At 35.5% G+C, this 18,339-nt stretch overlaps 1 protein-coding gene across 1 annotated transcript in view; it reads left to right on the top strand.

Moving 5' to 3' along the window:
• The first annotated feature begins 1,211 nt into the window (after positions 1-1,211).
• diaph3 (diaphanous-related formin 3) overlaps positions 1,212-18,339 on the top strand; it is a 96,507-nt gene continuing 79,379 nt past the window's right edge. The window contains exon 1 of the mRNA XM_026274714.1: positions 1,212-1,716. Within this exon, the coding sequence (XP_026130499.1) occupies positions 1,576-1,716 (141 nt within the window). The 5' untranslated portion in view covers positions 1,212-1,575. The remainder of the gene's footprint in view (positions 1,717-18,339) is intronic.

The following is an 18,339-nucleotide window of genomic DNA, read 5'->3' as shown; positions in this document are numbered from 1 at the left end:
TTTGTTTATAATGATGTACTTCCACAAAGGTCTTGTACCAAGGATTATGCATCCCGAGTAATCAAACCCTTCCCTTCTTATAGTATCAATGCCAACACTGATAGATTCATATGATTTAAACCATGTTAACCAAATAACAAAGGAGTAGGGACACTGATAGGTTTACAGGCTGGCATGACACCAGCAAATCATTCCTGGGCTATACCTTACCCGGCTACAATAGGAATGAATGGGAAGTGCCATAAACCCACCTGTCACAAAAGGTCAGTGACTTCTCTTATAAAGCAGCATTTTTTTTTCTGTGGTAAACCCTTAAAATAAGTGATGGGACGATTGATACCGAGGATCCGATTCTTGTATCTAAATGACAATACCACCTGAGCGGTGACGTTTGAAGCTTCAAATGTCATTGGAAGGTCGAGACAGCTGGTTTAAAAAAATTGGTGCTTCGCATGACTCTTGTGTTTGACTTTACAATGATTTGGTTGTGTGTGTGTGTGTGTGTTTACACTTATTTGGGATTCGGTAGAACAGTTTAGAATAACCTCAACACCAGACAGAAACTGAATGCCTGTCACACCTCTATTGCATTTTTTCATGTTCTATAGCTGGGGTCTCAGAGACCCCAAACAGTTCACCCAAAATATTTTTGTTACTAGTCAACTTCAATTATTAATTTAATAATCACACACTTGTATATTTTATATTATTGATCGGTATGTGAATCCGCTGAACGGACTACGGCATGACACATATTGGCACCGATTAAAAACCCATTCAAACATCCTCTGCTCCACAATGTTTTGTTAGATTTGGTCAATAGTATCAGAAACCAAGTCTGGCCACCAGATGTCACTAATTCGCACTGTATTAAAAGCTTCGAGTAATGAACCGCAGTCCCAGCCACAATTTCATGAAAGTCTCAAACGGTTCAGAAAGCCTTGATTTCCAATCACTACTAAAAATAGTTTAATCCTCTGGTCCTTTCCCTCGTACTGCCAGACCGGAAGCGTTAGCTTTAGCCGTTTCAGGCTCATGGGCATAGATGTCTGTGGTCATCATAGGGTGCTCACATAGAGGGTGCTCATAGGCATATGTGCCTACTATGTGTAGGCTTGCTTTCTAGTGGCTTTGTCGAACATCACGTGTTACTCAATCCGCTGCATTTCATTGGCTGTTTCCGAGGCGGGAGTTTTAGATTCCTAACATTCCTGATAACATTTCTTCGTATTCCATGTCACCACTCTCCTTTTATTAAACTGGACAACTTATAAACATCAAAAAAATTGTCAATTTTGTCCCACCGGTGATTATTTTTAACACTTACGTCAGTCTAGTGGTTTGAAAGGGGGTGTTAGTGGGATCTAAAGAGCTGGCAATTGGATTACCGACGTATTAGACAACAACTACGTTACTGTCAACTCTCAACCAGTGCGTCTCGTGCACACGTTACCTCGAGAACGTCAACTTAATCCGAGCTCGTGCTCGTCTCTTTCAACGGTCAATTTTGGGATATCATGAGCTCTTAGTTCCGCACAAAACTTGGTAGAAATAGAAATATATCTTCAGCTGGACATGGATAACTACCGTCAGCAGCGACATGAAGGCTCGAGTCAAGGGAGGGGGAAAAAAATCCATCGAAAAAAAGGATTTGGAGTCGGAGTGTCATCTCAGGGCAGTTCAAGTGGGGATGACGGAGAGAAGAAACCTAAATTTGTAAGTTACACTTTTTGAAACGGTTATAAGTGTTCTCATAAATGGTTATTATTCTAGTAAATTATCACATGTCCCCACTGCTGTCAGGCCTCTGGTACTGAAGCACTGATGTTTGAGTTATTAGCTAAATATTTACGTATTCATCTGTTTTTGTCCAATGTCTTGCTTTTATGTTCTTACGTTAATATGTTCTTGTCTGTCACTCTATATGGGCCAGCACGGCTGGATATTAAAATAACGTGTCAAATATTTGTAATGAGTATTGACATATCTAACACTGAATGAATGACTTAAAAAAAGTTTCAACAAAACAATCAACAACCACAACACGTATTAAATTAAAATATAATCATCCCAAACAGCAGCCTAGCTTTGATGAACTCAAATATAGTGAAATGTGGAAGTAAGATTTTGAGGGGATTTTAAAAATGTTTTCATAGCCCAACAATGTTGACAAATTGTATAGAGTGTAGAGACACAGCTTTAAATTATAATTTAGATATATAGTCAAGGTCTAATAATTATGGTTCCTTATGTTTTATAGTTGTGTGTGTGTGTGTGTTTGTGTATAGAGTGATTATATAATGATATATACTGAGTTGCTATATAATTTAGATACATTAAGAAAATGAAATGGATAAATGTCAGAATAGAAATGTTGCTGTTGTAAAAAGTAACGTTAGGTAAAGTTGTTGCACATTTTATGTCTGATGTTTTTAAGAGTCACTGGAATGCAGGGGATTGTTTGGTGAGGCTGAATGATGTCATTTTATTCTTTTAGAAGGACAAAACTGGTTCATTATTCTACAGTGTAAAATGTCAGTGAATTTCAAGGTATATCCACACAAAGAATTTATGTGCATTATAAGAACTTTGTCAAGTTAGTATGTATCTGCTCTGTCAGTGCTCTTTGTTTCTTCAGAAATCAGATGTCTTATTTTATGCAAATTGTAGACATTTCTTAAAATTGACAGCATGATGATTGTTTTTAGATGGATTTAAGCAACAGCAACAATTAGATTTTATGTTAAAACAGACAGCAGAGAGACAGATGGATAAAACACACCCACACACATTGAAGCCCTCTTTCAATGCCATTAACTTAGTTGTTGACTGCCAGTGCTAAATCAAAGGATAAAATTAGCTCAGGGATAAGACAGAATTATCCAGTCTTGCTTTAGTGCTGGTGGAGGTACAGTATTGTTTTTGAATGGCCAACCAACATGATGAGTGACACTGTGCCAATATCAGATTTTTGGATAAATATCACCATGTGGGTTAGGAGAGGGGTTTAAAAACATTTGACGCCAAATATCCAAAAATATCAGTTGTATACACTTTTTCAAACAAAAAATATTTATGATGTTTTAAACTGTTTTAGAAAGAAGACTGCAATTATTTGAAAAACAAAACAAAAAACTAAACAAAACAAAAAACAGTGATTGTGTATAATAACAATAATATTTTCTTTTCAGTATATTTAAAATTTAATTTATTTTTGTGATGGCAAATGCTCATGAAACATTTCTTATATTAAATGTTGAAAAGATTTGAATTTTTTAAATATCTTTATGGAAGCTGTGATAACTTTTCTTGATTCTTTGATGAAATGAATTTTCAACAGATATAATAGTTTTCTTTAAAACGCAACGCCTTTATTGTATCACAGTGGGCCTTATTTATCAATCTAAAGTAGAAATGAGCTCAGATCCATGCGCACAAATCAATTTCAGAGTTCACGTTTGATTCATTAAACATTTGTATGCCGCCAAGCTCATCGTAGGAATGATAAATGTGGCAGCAGAAAACAATTGTCAATATAACACCCCCTGAAAGCAACCTGAAAGAAATAAAATGCATTAAGACTGTCAGAAAAACTAGTGTAGCCTATACTTGTTGCACATTTTTTTTAAATCTGTTAATTATATTATAGCTTATTATATATTTAGTTTAATCCTATTTATTTTATTACTTTTATAGACTTCATTTCAGTTTTTCTCCTTTCACAGAAGTGCTGCAGGTGCATGATGTGATGATTGAATCCTCATGGTCTTTTTGTTTACGCTGCTATTTGCGCATATAAAGCTAAAGCCATGTATAAAAAAAGACATTCTAATCTTACTGGTTACTTTGTTTGACGGTCAGGAAAAAAAAAAAAAGTTGCCTACGTGAGCTGAGATCAGGTGTGAGATTTGATCGTAGCCACCGCTCACGTCCATATTAAAAAATTCATAGTTTTGGGTTAAAACGACCGAATGCCCAGTTTTATTTTGTACCATCGTTTTTTAAATGAAGCCCACTGTGTTTACACTTTACCACAAGTCTTTTTGGGTATGACGCAACAATATTTGCACATCAGCATTTGACAATTATCTGTCATTCTTCTCTTCACCTGATCACCTCTTCACATCTCTGCAGCTTGGATGGGGGCAGATGCACATGCTCAGGTTTCTCCAGAAATATTTGATTTTGTTCAAGCCAGTGCTCTAGACTGGGTTTTCATTAAGCTAATCTCAATATTTTGGTGCATGTTGAGCTTTTCTTCTACTCTGAAAAGTTCTTCAGTCCCTGCCACTGAAAAACAGCTCCACAGCTTGAAGCTGCTACCAGCACACTTTACTTTTGGGATGGTACTCTGCAGCTGATGAGCAGTGCTGGTTTCCTTCAAATATTATGCGTGGAATTGAGGTTTTTCAGACCAGATAATCTTGTTTCTCAAAGTCTGCAAGTTCTTTAGGTGTTTTTTTTTGGCAAATTAACTTAACATAAGGCAGCAACATAGCAAAACATGAAATAAAAGGAATATGTATTCTTTTGCAAGGTACTGTATATATGTTTTAACAAGGGCTTTTATTGCCCCCCCCCCCAAAAAAAAATAAAATAAAAAAAAAATCAAGAAAACAGATAAAACACAGCTACTATTTTAGGTGCTTTCCAAATAAACTGTTCAAAAATAGGGGATTTGTTTTACTCTAAACAGATGAGAGGTAGGCTATTTGTTTAAGAGTCTCGAGATGTTTTCATCAACACACCCTTTCTGAGTCACAGAGTGTAAGACATTAGCGCACTTCTTTTATAAGAATGATGTCTCCTTTCAGAATGTGTGGAATGTAGTGACTGTTAAGAGGCCATTCTTTCCCCTACTGTGGGTTGTTACAGCTGAACTTGTAGTGAACAGTTCAGACCACAGGTGGTCCACAGGCAGTGTTTTAGCTCAGTAGTGGGCTGCATCCGAAAAGCCTAAAATGCTGCCTTTGAAGGTTTTGCCATCAGAAAGTTGTGTTTGGTGCTCAGTTTGTGTATAAATGTATATTTCTGATAAACCTTTTGCACGTTTGATGTTAGTTCTAGCGAGAAATCAGTATTATAGAAATTAAATATTCATTTAGTTATCACAAAAATTCTATTTTGTTGTAGATCATTAAACCATTACGCTGCCTCAGAAATCTGTCCAAAATCTGTTTCATGAAGTTCCTTCGAGCAAAAAACGCTGCCTGCAAAAGTGCAAAGTCATTACCTCATGAGGCAGCAAGTCAGCTGCCTAAGTTTTCGGATGCAGCCATGGATTATCTTGAAACTCATTTAGTCTTTAATGATGTTTACTGCATTCCTGGAAGAGACTAAACTGTTCCCTCCTCTGGTTTCTGACCCTTTTAATGTAAAACTCCAGTTTTAGTGACCATTGACACAACTGACCATTGTGCTGACCACTCTTACATTGTTTTTGTAAGAGCATCAGCTGGAGATTTATACAGAATCACTGTTCCTTTTTCTCCTCACAAGTTACTTGGCAGGTAATTTGTATTTGGGAAAAAAGAGATGACTTCCAAATAACCTAGTAATTTGCTTTGATTCAACATTTATCTTGTATGACAAATGACTGTGTACAGTGAAGTACCTGTATTAACCAGTAGGTGTCACAATAACACCACGAAAAGAAGGCATTGAGACGAGAACCATTTTCAAGAACCTTTAAACGCATGCTTTCATAACCAGTTCATTTTTGTCCCATCTTTAATTTTAAGATGAGCTGCATATAGCTGATAAAGAAACTGATGTGATAAGAAGAAAGGAAATGTTAAGTTTTACTTTTAAATCCAACTATGACTTTACCTTCTTGATTTTTTTTTTCTTTTTGCTTTAATTTCTTGCCTATGTTTTCCAGTTTCCCTATAATTAAACATAAACTTTTACATTGCTTTGGGTATTTTATTAACAGATGGAAAGTAAGTAATGCTTGTTTTAGTCTTACTTTTTCGGAAAGTGTATTTTTCTAAATAACCTATTATTAAAAATTGTTTTTATTTGTCAAGATGATGGTGATTAAAAACAAATTTTTTTTCAAGACTTACAAATGTTTAACCTTTACCATGCCTTATGGCAAAGTGTATGTGAAGAAAGTGGAGATGTAAAACCTCACTTTACCGTTGCCGTCCCTCCAGATGTTATTAATATAAAGGTTAATGTGACAAATTAAAAAGTGGTCATTTAATGTTACTGGGTATGTGGCTTGCTATTAGAATAGTTGAGTTCATGAAAGAAGCCTTCAACTCCAATGAGGAATAAATGTTGTGTTTCTAAATAAAAGAACCTTTCATTGAGTAATCATTGGGAAGAACATTTTGATAATCTAGAGAATCTTCTTCCTCCACAAAGAAAAGTTTCCATGGATGTTGAAGGATCTTTATGGGACAGTCAATGCAAATAAATAAATAACATTTATTATTGGGAGTTTTCTTATTTCTTTCGGGTGCCATAAATATGAATTACAAATTTAGTGTCACATTCTTTAAAGTTGCTCTGCAGTTTTCCTTTGTACAGATTATTTTGTCAGAAGTTTAGTAGGTGTGACAAATGAATCAATGCATGTTTAGTGACCTATATATAAGTGCATGTCAAGACCAAAATCTAAAAATATTACTGATTTTATTTATGTATTTATTTATTTTAAATGCAGCTTATGCAAGTTGTTCTGGTTGAGACATAGACCTCAGTTTAGCAGAGTAGGTGCAGTTGCCAGTGCTGGGGTACAAATTAGTTGGATGACGTTCCAGGCTACCCTTCAGAAGACATTGTCCTGGGCTAAACATTTAGCTTTCCCATCTGTCTCCAGTAAGGAAGGGGGACAGAGCAATAGAGTATGCGAGTGGGAGAATAAAGGACTTTAGTGCAGCTCATAATGTGACAATGACTCTCATTACTGCTAATTATGACGCCAGATTGATTTCTCTGATGCGGACTTGCAAGAATGCATTTGAGGATGAAAAATTTAGAAGATTTGAGCTGGAAAGAGGGAGTATAAGCCCAAACAAGCACAAACAAATGCAGCTTTTGCAGTTACCTTTATACATCCAGAGCCAAAACAACTAGATGGATTTTAGAGGGAGCTTTCATTCTCATGCTGTTCTGACAGCCCCCTGCCTTCTCTTTACCTTCTTACATTTGGACTAGGGGAGTCTGAGCAGCTTAATGTGAAATGTTCCCACAGTGATGGGTAGACAGTACCGCTGTGGTACTGCAGGAATTGTTGATTGAGATTTGGAAATTTAGTTGGAATCCTGTCTGAATGTCACAGGATGACTTCTTCTGTTGGCAAGACATCCTCGCACACAGTAAGTGTCTCTAAAATTAGCGATGTAGGAAAAGGAACAAGGACAAAAGTCCAAGAGTATGAGGTTGTATGGCCGAAATTGAGGCTGCTCTTGCCTCACTGAAAGGCCAAATGGCAGCATTGGGCTGCTGAATAGAACAATGTGGTAGAAGCAATTACAGAAGCTGCCATTGATGCTTTTCTTTATCGCAACATGTTCTGCTGCCTTAATGGTGCATTTAACTTAAGACTGACCTAAATGAAAAGGATGTGACTTTTCAAATGCAGGAAACAACAATGCCAGGTAAAGTAGGTGCAACTATCAAGGCCGGAGCAATTATAAACAATTTTCCTCATCCTATTGCCTCTGTTGTCACTGATTTTTGTTGTATTCATTTGTAATGAAAGGTAATTTTCTTATTCAGCTTCTGGCAGTCAGGTCTCAAATATACTACACCTAGAGTTTTCCAGGTAAGCCACGATAACTTGATCCCCTTGGTGGTTGCACTTATCACCTGGTGTGATGAAAAGCTCACTGGAAACTAAGCTGTCGTCAAGGCCAGCAGAATGTTGTCTCTTTCAACTGTAGCCTGAATTGTAGGCTGTATGCTTTTCCTTGTATTATACAAAAGATATTCTGAAATGATTTTTAACTATTTGTTCTAACGGATACTGTGACTTTAAAGAGAGACGATATTAGTCAAACATGATCTCTCACCTATTTTTGAAGACATTGGAAAACCTTAAAAACATGATTGATAATTTCAAATTCTCTACAGGTGTGATTTTGACTGAGAAAGACATTTAAAAAACATTTAAGCCTACATTGTAAAATTTAAAGGTGATTTGATTCAAAATGATTTTGCTGGTTTATAGCCTCTTCACATCCTGATAGCAGTCACTGTTCAATCAAGTTAAGTGGTGTACTGTAAATGTATTTACAGTATATATTTATATCTTCTGTGGAAGGCATAGGACCATATAAATGCTCATTCAATAATATTCCTCAGTGTGAGGGCTATGATAGGCTACAATTTTTTTGTATAAATCGATGAATCAGAATTTTAAATAGAAATATTACCAAATGTTAGAAGTAGACACTTTGGCAATATGTCAGTTATAACAAGAAAAGTTAAAATAATTAACTAACCGCATGTTGGTGCATTGTTGGTGATTAACCTCTCATGTGTGAGTGTGAGGCGCTCTGTGAAGGACCAATTATAATATATTGCTTGGTGCCATGCAAACAGAATGCACTTTTGTGTTGACTAAGATGCAACATGGAAATGCAAAAAGATGGGAGTTGAACTTTTTTTTTTAACTTGAGTGCAGTGTTTTTAGAATGTCGTTTCATGCACGAAATGCTGCAAAAGATGCAAACGCAACTGTCAAAAAATGGAAAAGCAGCACAGTCTAATAAAAAAAATAAAAATAGTAAAGAACTACTACTGTTTGTCTGATATTCATGTTTGCATCATGATGACCGGTTGAAAGCTGCAGTTTATTGGTCTTTATAGAACATTTATAGTTAATAAAAGTCTAACAGTGTTATACATTCAGTCATTTTGAATTTGAATTACCTTGACTTTTGAGAATTTTTAAAAGTAGTTTCCTTGTTTTTATTTCTAAACATAGTATAAGACAAGTTTGTACAAGATGTAGTTGTGGTTCATTCATTTTTCTGCAAACAGGTGATTTGTTTAACATTTACATCATGTTGACAACTTCATGTATGTGTACTTGGAATATAATTTTCTTTACCTTCATGGTTAAAAAAGAAAAAGTTTTCAAGGTGACTAGTTAAAAACGAGAATCAGTTTGAGACAATTTATTTGGTTTTTGTTTTGCCATATCACCCAGCCCTACTTTAGTTTAACCGTAAAAAACAAACAAAAAAAAAACTGTCAGTTGTAGTTCACTGTAAAAATAGTGTTATTGGTGAATATATTGTATAACTTGTTATGTGTATTTCATTATGTCATTGTGTAATGTTACCATAAAAGCTACTCAGAGTTCTTCATAAGTGACCTGTCCATAAAACATGGGCAGTGCTCGTATTAAGATGCACAGGGTCACAGACATACAACCCAAAAATTATGCAAAAATATGAATAAAGTACAGCGCTTTCTTTACTCAAAAAGAAAAGGAAAAATTAGAGATTTAACATTAGTCAATAACCCACTGCGGTTAGTCAAAGTCGAAGCATCATCTTTTCAAGATTTTGGCCCAAAGTAGGCTACAAAAAAAAAAAAAAACTATCAACACTTGAATGACATCAAGTCTTTAGTACAGACAAGACAAGTATTTTTAAGATATTTAAAAATGTTTGCTGCATTGTAAAAAAACACACAAAAAAACACTTGTATAGCCTAACATTTGCATTTTGAGTGAAAAAAAAAAACCTTCACGGCTCAAGTAGCATTTTATATGCTTTATTACTTTCCGAAATAATGCAAGCTAAAATGCCTGTAGTCTAAAACAAAATTTTAACAAACATTATATAAACAGTTATTAGTTTCTCTCCAAAACACGCTGAATGGAGCAGTGTAACTATTTATTTGTTTCTATTATTATTTTGTTTTGATGATGAACAGACTTCAATATAGTAAAATGATGTTGTGTCGGCGCGATGGTCATACCAAAGCTAGTTGGTTATACAGAAGCAAGACATTATTCAAAGCTGTCAAGCTTTTGTAAAATTAAAACCGTAAAGCTTTTGCAAAATAAAGAAAACTACTCTCCTGTTTCGTCATCTTTTATGAAATTTTTGCAATGTCACAATGAACTGTAATTTAGCACATTTTTTCTTTCATTTCGTTAATCTGTCAATATGATTTGTGAAATATATTTGGTGTATATGCCTATATTCCTCTTTATGTATGCCTATAGGAGTTCGTTTTTCTGTTTTCTCCATTCACAGAAGCGCTGCAGGTGCATGTGATCTGTTGAATTCATCTCACACTATCCTCAGATAAACTCTTAAGGGCGGTGCATTGCCATTGAGACTTACCTATGATGAGTTCACAGCTGAGCAGACATTTTCCAGTTATTAACTGGTTAATGGACATTTCAAATTTTCGATTCTGTTCGGAACTATAAAATTTGATTTCGTTTTATGGTTCTGTTCCTGTCACAAATTCGTTCGTTTTCGGTTTTTGTTTTCGTTCCTTGAACCGGTTCAGAGCCCTGACTAGAACTACTTGTGGAAATACCCACTTTTGGGCTTTTTTCACACAGCCGGAACTGTGCGTGATTTTAATACCGGACTCCCTTTTGAAAACGCCCTCACCCACCTTGATTTAAAACACTTTGTAACATACTGTAAACATTATTTCAACTTATTCCGCAAGGATGATGAACGCTGAAGTGAAGGCACTTGTAGCAAATGTAGCACTACCAGTTGTCATTGGAGAATCTTAGTCCTTCTTTCCATTCTTTCAGTCGTTTTAAGTATACGTCGACATTCCACGTCCATTATTGTTAAAACCACGAGACACAACAAAAACACAGCTTCAATCACAGCGTCCTCCATCCTCCTGTTGTTAACGTTGTTCTTCTTTGTTAACATTGTTGAATGGCATGCACAAATGACATCGCTGTCAACCTATTCGTGGTCACTCTTCAAAGTCATACGGGTTCGGGCACCATAATACATCTAAAAAAAATTTTTAAAACAGCTCTACACAGCTTTAACTTGGCACTAAGTTCTGGAAAAACTGTGCCCAGATCATTTCCCGTCCCTTCTCCTGTCTAGTCTAAAACTGTGACCGTGTCGACTGTCACTTTATGTTAGAAAATCTATTGCACGAATCAACCAACACAAGTTTCGAAAACGAAAATAGAAAATAGATTTTAACGACCTTCTCTTGGAGCGTCTCCTGTTTTTTTTTTTTTTTTTTTTGAGCACACGTCACACAGCAACTGCAGCTTCGGACACACACGTATAACATCAAATAATACTTCTGCACAATGTTTCTCTTTTTACAACAGAAATGTGAATTCTGCCGGTAGTCAGACAGTCTCATCCATACAGATTTGGGCTAGAATCGCCTAGGGCTGTCAAAATAGCTGAAAAACTAAATTCACATTTTTTACTTAAATATGATCAAAATTCGAATTCTATTCGAATTTAAAATGCATAATTTCAGTTAGGGTGAAGAAAAGGTTTTTGCTTCTCTACTGAGACCTCAAGATAACGCATGGAGCAAAATATTACTGCATGTTTATTCAAAGCATTAGAATACATGACTGTGAAAAAACAACATAATATTTAAAATGATGTTTATGAACCAATTATTATTAAGTTGTTTAAAGAAATATAAACAAAACAGCGTCATGTATGCATGCATTTTTAAATAAATAAAAAGGGTGGAAAACCAGTCACACAGGATACATTTTTTTCATTTAAAAATATGAGATGCAGTGGGATGGGGAACAAAAACCCAACATAAAGTCTCAAGATATTTTTAGAAAATTTAATTAAATACATTAATTTTACATGTCTTTCTAAACATGTGGCTCTCTTGTGCGAGACACGAATCCAACGGTGTCCCTCTAGAAAATGCGCTAAATATTTGTTCTGTGTGAACAGCTTGCTTTCAGTTTTGATGTAAACAAAATCTTCTCCAGATTTATGTTTTTTTTTTAAGTGGCTTCAACTGGATATGCTAACATAACCTTATAATGCAATGACACATACATCGTCATCGCATCTCATGCGCCACTGATAAAGATCAAGTATACTTCGGCCGTCCGCACACTGTCTGCATTATGTCCTTTTCATCATCCGCTTGCGGGCATTTTTTGAGACCAAAACGTTTTTGCATTCGAATGTGGATTTTTATTTTAAATTCGATGAATATTCAAAATTCGTTTTTATTTTGACAGCCATAGAATTGCCTATTCAATTTTTTTGTTGTTGTTAAAATTTCTAATTGTAAACACAGCCATGTTGAAGCCTGCAGTAAATGTTTTGCATTGTTATGCCAGTCCACTCTGCTTATTGTTTTTCGAAAATATTGCAATCCTGTTTGTCATTGTGCACATAACTTCACGCCAATAAATCATCAGAAATATTGGTCTTTACCAATATATTGAATCTTTACATTCGTCCTGTCTGTTGTCCGTGGATTTACCTATATTTGTTATTTGTCTTATAAAACCTATTTAGACATGCAAAATCGATTTTACAATCGATTCAATGAACACTTGTCACTCAAATTAAACAGGATTTTTTTCACAAAAGTGACAACCCAAGAAAGCAAAGTAAACAGTCAATGATATGCTAATTTGTTTAAATTCATAACTATGTCATCACCATCACCAAAATGTCCTTTTTTTGTTTTACATTGAAACTTGAAAAAAAATATATAGACCGACCTACCGACCCTTTTTTTGCTGCAAACCAAAATAATTTTAAGGATGGCCTTGTGTGTAGGACATAAAGTCCATAAATACTGGAAGACAAAAATGGCCCCTGTAGATCTAGACAGTGATATTCTGTAGGTTGACAGTCCGCAGTGTCTGTCTGAGAACACTCTAAGCCACTGCAGTAGGAGTGTCTGTATTGAACAGTAGGAGAGAGCATAGACTCCAGCAGCTACCACATGAGTGTTCATGACTGGCATGATGAAAACCACTCTCTCACACACACACACTCAGACTGTTTCTTGTATCCATGGCAACAGTGTGTGCCATAGAAGCAGGACCAGAGTAGTGCAGTTGAACCTGAACCTGCTGAGATATTTGTGGTCATCATGGTAGTGGGACACTGACGCTTGTGATGTTCTTTGGTGAGGCCTTCAATTTCGGTTAGCTGACAGCACTTCTGTTATGCGCCGCATCCCGAAGTGAATGTTGCATCCAAATGCCGTGACTGCAAGATTATCATCCTGATGTCTTTGAAGCTGTTTGGGGACGAGGCCTGAAGAAAGTGTGATATGGTTTCGGCCAGGATGATGTCTTTCTCCCTCGTTCCTAACCTCTTGGCCCTGTCTGTCACTCCCCTGATGCACTGATTGCTATGCAGCTCTGAACTTGCCTTTGGCTCTTTATCCTGACCCCAGCTGTATCCGTGGAGACCAGCTGTCAGCCCAGTCAATTCCCCTCTTCCTCCTGACAGACCGCATCGCCCTTCGGACGCAAACCTGGAGATTGGAGGAAGGCCAGAGATCTGCAAACAGACTGAGGCAGAGATGGATACAAATGAAGACAGACGGATAAACAGACATGCACATGCAGATGGATGTGTCCTGGCGCTGGCGGAGGGGATATGTTTCCCAAACAGAACTGACGTAAACTCACTTTGGCTCAGTCATCTTATTTGTGCCTGATTTTGATATCTCTGTCACTTTTTGTACAGTCTTTAGGGCGAACTTTAAACTTCTCAAATTCAAAAAGCTCTATACAACTATAGCTATATATTAGGGCCGGGACTTTAACGCGTTAATTGAGATTAATTAATTACACAAAAAATAACGCGTTAACTAAGATTAATTAATTACAGAAAAAAAAAAATCCCGCGTTTTTAATAACTTATTTTTGCAGCGCGGAACGTTTCTCACTGGATGAGTTTCGGCGGGACCGATTATACTGAAGCACCAACTAGCGTTCGCACATCACCGCAGCAGCACATTGAGCCTCAAGTATCACCTCAACGCAAAACATATAGCAGCTAGCGTGGACTTTACACTTTATGTTGAACTATGTATTATTTTGTTGGTGCAACAGTTTATGTTGAACTCTTTATTGTTTTGGCCAAGGTTATGGAGAGTTGGACTTAGTATGTTATGGCCTCTGAATCAACAGAGAGATGTTTTCTAATAGTCAGTGTTTCCAATGTTCTGAATGTAATTGACAGTATTGTGTATTACTTAAAAAACACTTTACAGAAGGTTCCAGCACCTATAAGCTTCCTGAATTTCTGAAATGTAATATTTCTAAATTGTTTCTAAATATGCTATTGATACACTTCATGGCAAAAAATTGCACTGCTCTGCTAGACTTGGTTGAACAAAAATAAACAATATTTTGTTGCTTAAGCTTATGTATTCAGTCATTATTCAATGGTATACTATAAATCCATGTGAAAAAAATTACTTCTCACTGTTCTCAGGTCAAATATTTATATGCGATTAAAATGCGATTAATTTCGATTAATTAATTACAAAGCCTCTAATTAATTAGATTAATTTTTTTAATCGAGTCCCGGCCCTACTATATATATATATATATATATATATATATATATATATATATATATATATATATATACATTTTTTTTTTTTTTACAAACAGTTTTATACATTTGTTCCATGGCAAATTTATTTAACAATCGGAGAGTCCTTTGAAGTTTTTTTTGTTTTACTCAGTAAAATTCTAACACTTCAAGCCTAGGCTCAAACCTTGTTGGTTATTACAATGTATGAATTGTGATGTACACAACTAATATTGTTACCCTTGGTAAATATGAGTATATAGTAAACATATAATACTTTTTATCTCGGTTTGCTCCCAGAAAGCTCTTTTTTTTGCTGTCAGTTCCATTTTAAAGTTTCATTTGTGTCTGACACACAAATATGCTGAAGTTTGTTTTTTTTTAGTTTTTTTCCTTGAAACCCATTTGAATATTATGTGGTGATGTAGGGGCTATTTGATATCTATCTATATCTCTATCTATATATACATATACGCATGTATAAATATACATAGTCACTGTCACTGGGGTATATTTTTTTCAACTGCTAAAAAAACATGGTATGAGTCAAAATTATAGATTTTTCTTTTATGGAATTTTAATCCTACCATAAATATATCAAAACTTAATTTTTTATTAGTAATATGCATTGCTAAGTACTTCATTTGGACAACTTTAAAGGCGATTTTCTCAATATCTTGTTCTCAAAATTCACCCTCATATTATAGATTTTTTAATTTCATCCAAATAATATTCCAATCATAACAAACCATACATCAATGGAAAGCTTATTTATTCAGCTTTCATGTGATGTGTAAATCTCAATTTCAGAAAATTTACCCTTATGACTGGTTTTGTAATCACACAAAATACATACATAACATAACACATACATACATACATACATACATACATATTTAGGCTTTCTGACCCCAAGGCTCAACTGATCCTTGGAGAGTCTTTGGCCTCTCTAACTCTCCTCATGGTGCATTAGGATGATATAGACATATGTCCTCTTCCAGGCAGATTTGTAACCTCTTTAGTTGATTAGAACCTTTTAATCATTCCCTTGATGGTGGAAATGAGGATTTTCAATGCTTTAGCAATGCTTTATTTTGTGAAGCTCAACAGTCTGTATATCAGAACTATATTCTTTGATTTTACTCCTTGTGATAGATGATTAAGGGAATTTGGCTTTTGTGTTCCTCATATTTTTAATCCTATGAAACAGGAAGCTAGGCAATTTCAGTCACCCTGGTGTGCTATAAAATGTAAATATGAATGAATATACTTCAGAGATATTGTACTCCTAAGAATTTCTAGGAATGCCAGTAATTGTGGCCAACATGCATCGGAGAAAAACCTTTATTTCATAATGTGAGTTTCCCCCCACTTTCAATTGGTTTACTTCTTGCATTTAGCCCTTTTAATGTTTGTAACCAGAACGTCTATTAATTTACCATGACAAAAAACTTTAGCTTAAACTTTAAATTGGAATTGCACACAAGATTTAATTTTAATAATGTAATTTTATTTTTCTCTCTATTTTTTTTTGTATTGATCACAGCTCCCTTGTAATCAAACATGATTTTACAGCTTGTTTTAGCAAGAAAACACATTTTAACTTTTACCAGAATGATGTAATTGGCTTTGATGTCTTTCAGGGGATGAGTTAAGTCAGATGGATGCAACATGTTGGGTTATTTTTCATTTATTAATTTTTATTATTTTCTAGTTTTGACTGCTTGAAAACCCCATGAAAAATTAAACCTCAAAATATTGATCTATTAAAATGTTGTGCAATGGTAATATTTTCAATTCCTTCCTTATTTTCCTGTTACACAACAGCTCCTGTCAAAGTCTCTCAGTAGACCCCATCCCTTTCCTCCTTACATTACAGCATGTATCAGCATTCATCTTAAATATCCGGTTCAGTCTATCACATGCACATGCGATGTGTATTCCTGTCACGCCACTCCTGTGACGTGTCGAGACCAGGGTAGTGATCTGACTGATATGGATTGTATCAGCACACTATGCACGATTGCTGCACTGCCTCTCCGGTCTTTACGTCCAAAGTTAAGGCAATCACTGGCAGGTGGATGTGATTGAGCCTAATGGACTGCAGTTGACATGATAAGTGTCTCTCACCTCTACCGAGGTGCTACTGGATTTTAATATCCTCTCCTGGCAAAGTGTCGATTAAGAAATCTGTCTGGAATTAATGCACGTTTTGTTAAAGCTTCAGCTTGACATTTGTGCTGTTAGACCCCCTGCCAACTATTCACCCATTACTCTTTTCTTTGATGTCCAGAAATGTATTTGGCATGTGCATTTGTTTTTTTATGTACTGTTTCATTTGTTGAAATCTCACCTGTGTCAGTTCCATCCACTTTTTTACCTCTTCACTCCAATTTCAACCACATAAAGCATTTAAAGAGAGGTTCACTTGCTGTTTGAACTGAGGCCCTAAAGGAGTCATGCCTGCCGCATTAATGAGCATTAAATATTTATTTCAGAATGAATTTGGCATCATTTTAAAGCTGATATTTTTTATTAAAAAGTAAAAAAGGTTTTTATGATTACTGGACGGCAAGTGCGCTTAAAATATTATGAAGTTTATGCATTAACAGAACAAATCATATAGACCAAGATCTTGATAAGATGCCATATTAGTCATGTTTATAAACAAGAATTGTTAATGATATTGCCAATATCCACACAGCTGACAGCTTAACCTGTTGCAGTTTGTTCAAGTTGCGCCCAAAATAGACACTGCTTTTGTGCATTTTTACTTGCATGTCTCCATCATTTCAATCTCTCTCATGCTGCACAACTGAGCTGCCTTTAGCAAATGTGCCGTCAACGCTGCTGTGCTGCAGAGATGAGGACATTCACTAAAACTTTGATGCACATCGTCTTGGCTTAATACATGAATATAATAAAAGATGTGACTGAAAATCAAGAAAAATTTTGTATTTCATGTTTTTTTTTTTAATGGTTATGATTGTCTTTGCATGTGGTTCTTAAATTGTGTAGGACTTTTTAATAAATAAATAAATACATTCTTCTAGTAAAACTACTATGTGTTTTACTCTCCTTAACTTATTAAATGGAAGGAGATGGCGGTTTCCTAGCAACTGTTACTGAGTGAAACTAGGGATGTAACGGTATGAAAATTTCTTATCACGATTATAGATCAAAATTATCACTGTTATCATATGTATTGATATAATGTGCTGGAGATTTGGGCTGTGCGATATTGACAAAAAAAACAAAAAAAAACCCAGCAAGTTTTGATAAATTTTGCGATTTCGATTTTAATCACGATTTTAAAACACAGATATGCTTTACTGTCATAAATGCATTTCCAAAAGAAAACCAATTAGAGCTTTATCAAAAAGTTGTAATGCATCTAGAACAGACATACGTCAAAATAATCTCTTAGTAAAGGTGTGACAAAATGTCTAGACATATGGCAGAATATAAATAAATAGGCCCAGGGTTTAGGTATTTTTTTTTCTTTTTCTTTTTTGCCATGCATTGGTCATAGAGCTCATTGTAGCAGTGACTCAGGTGTTGAAGTAGATTTGTTATACATTATACAGGTTCACACGTACTCTGTTTGCAGTGCGTATACAGTATGTTTATGCTGTGCAGAAGCAGCAGCGAGAGCGTTATATTGTAACATGAAAGCACATTAAAATAATGCATGAGCGCGAATCTCTCCGCCCGCACACAGATTTCCTTTGTCACAAAACTAGACACGCATGCTCAGATACACGCTGCTCTCCCGCGGAGAGAGTGTGCACTTAAAATGTGTCTCCTTTCGCTGCGT

The sequence above is a fragment of the Carassius auratus genome, chromosome 11 (assembly GCF_003368295.1).
Source record: "Carassius auratus strain Wakin chromosome 11, ASM336829v1, whole genome shotgun sequence".
In the NCBI taxonomy this organism is placed as follows: Eukaryota; Metazoa; Chordata; class Actinopteri; order Cypriniformes; family Cyprinidae; genus Carassius; species Carassius auratus.
The sequence above is the reverse complement of the archived record's forward strand: the minus strand, read 5'-3'. Positions and strand labels throughout refer to the sequence as shown.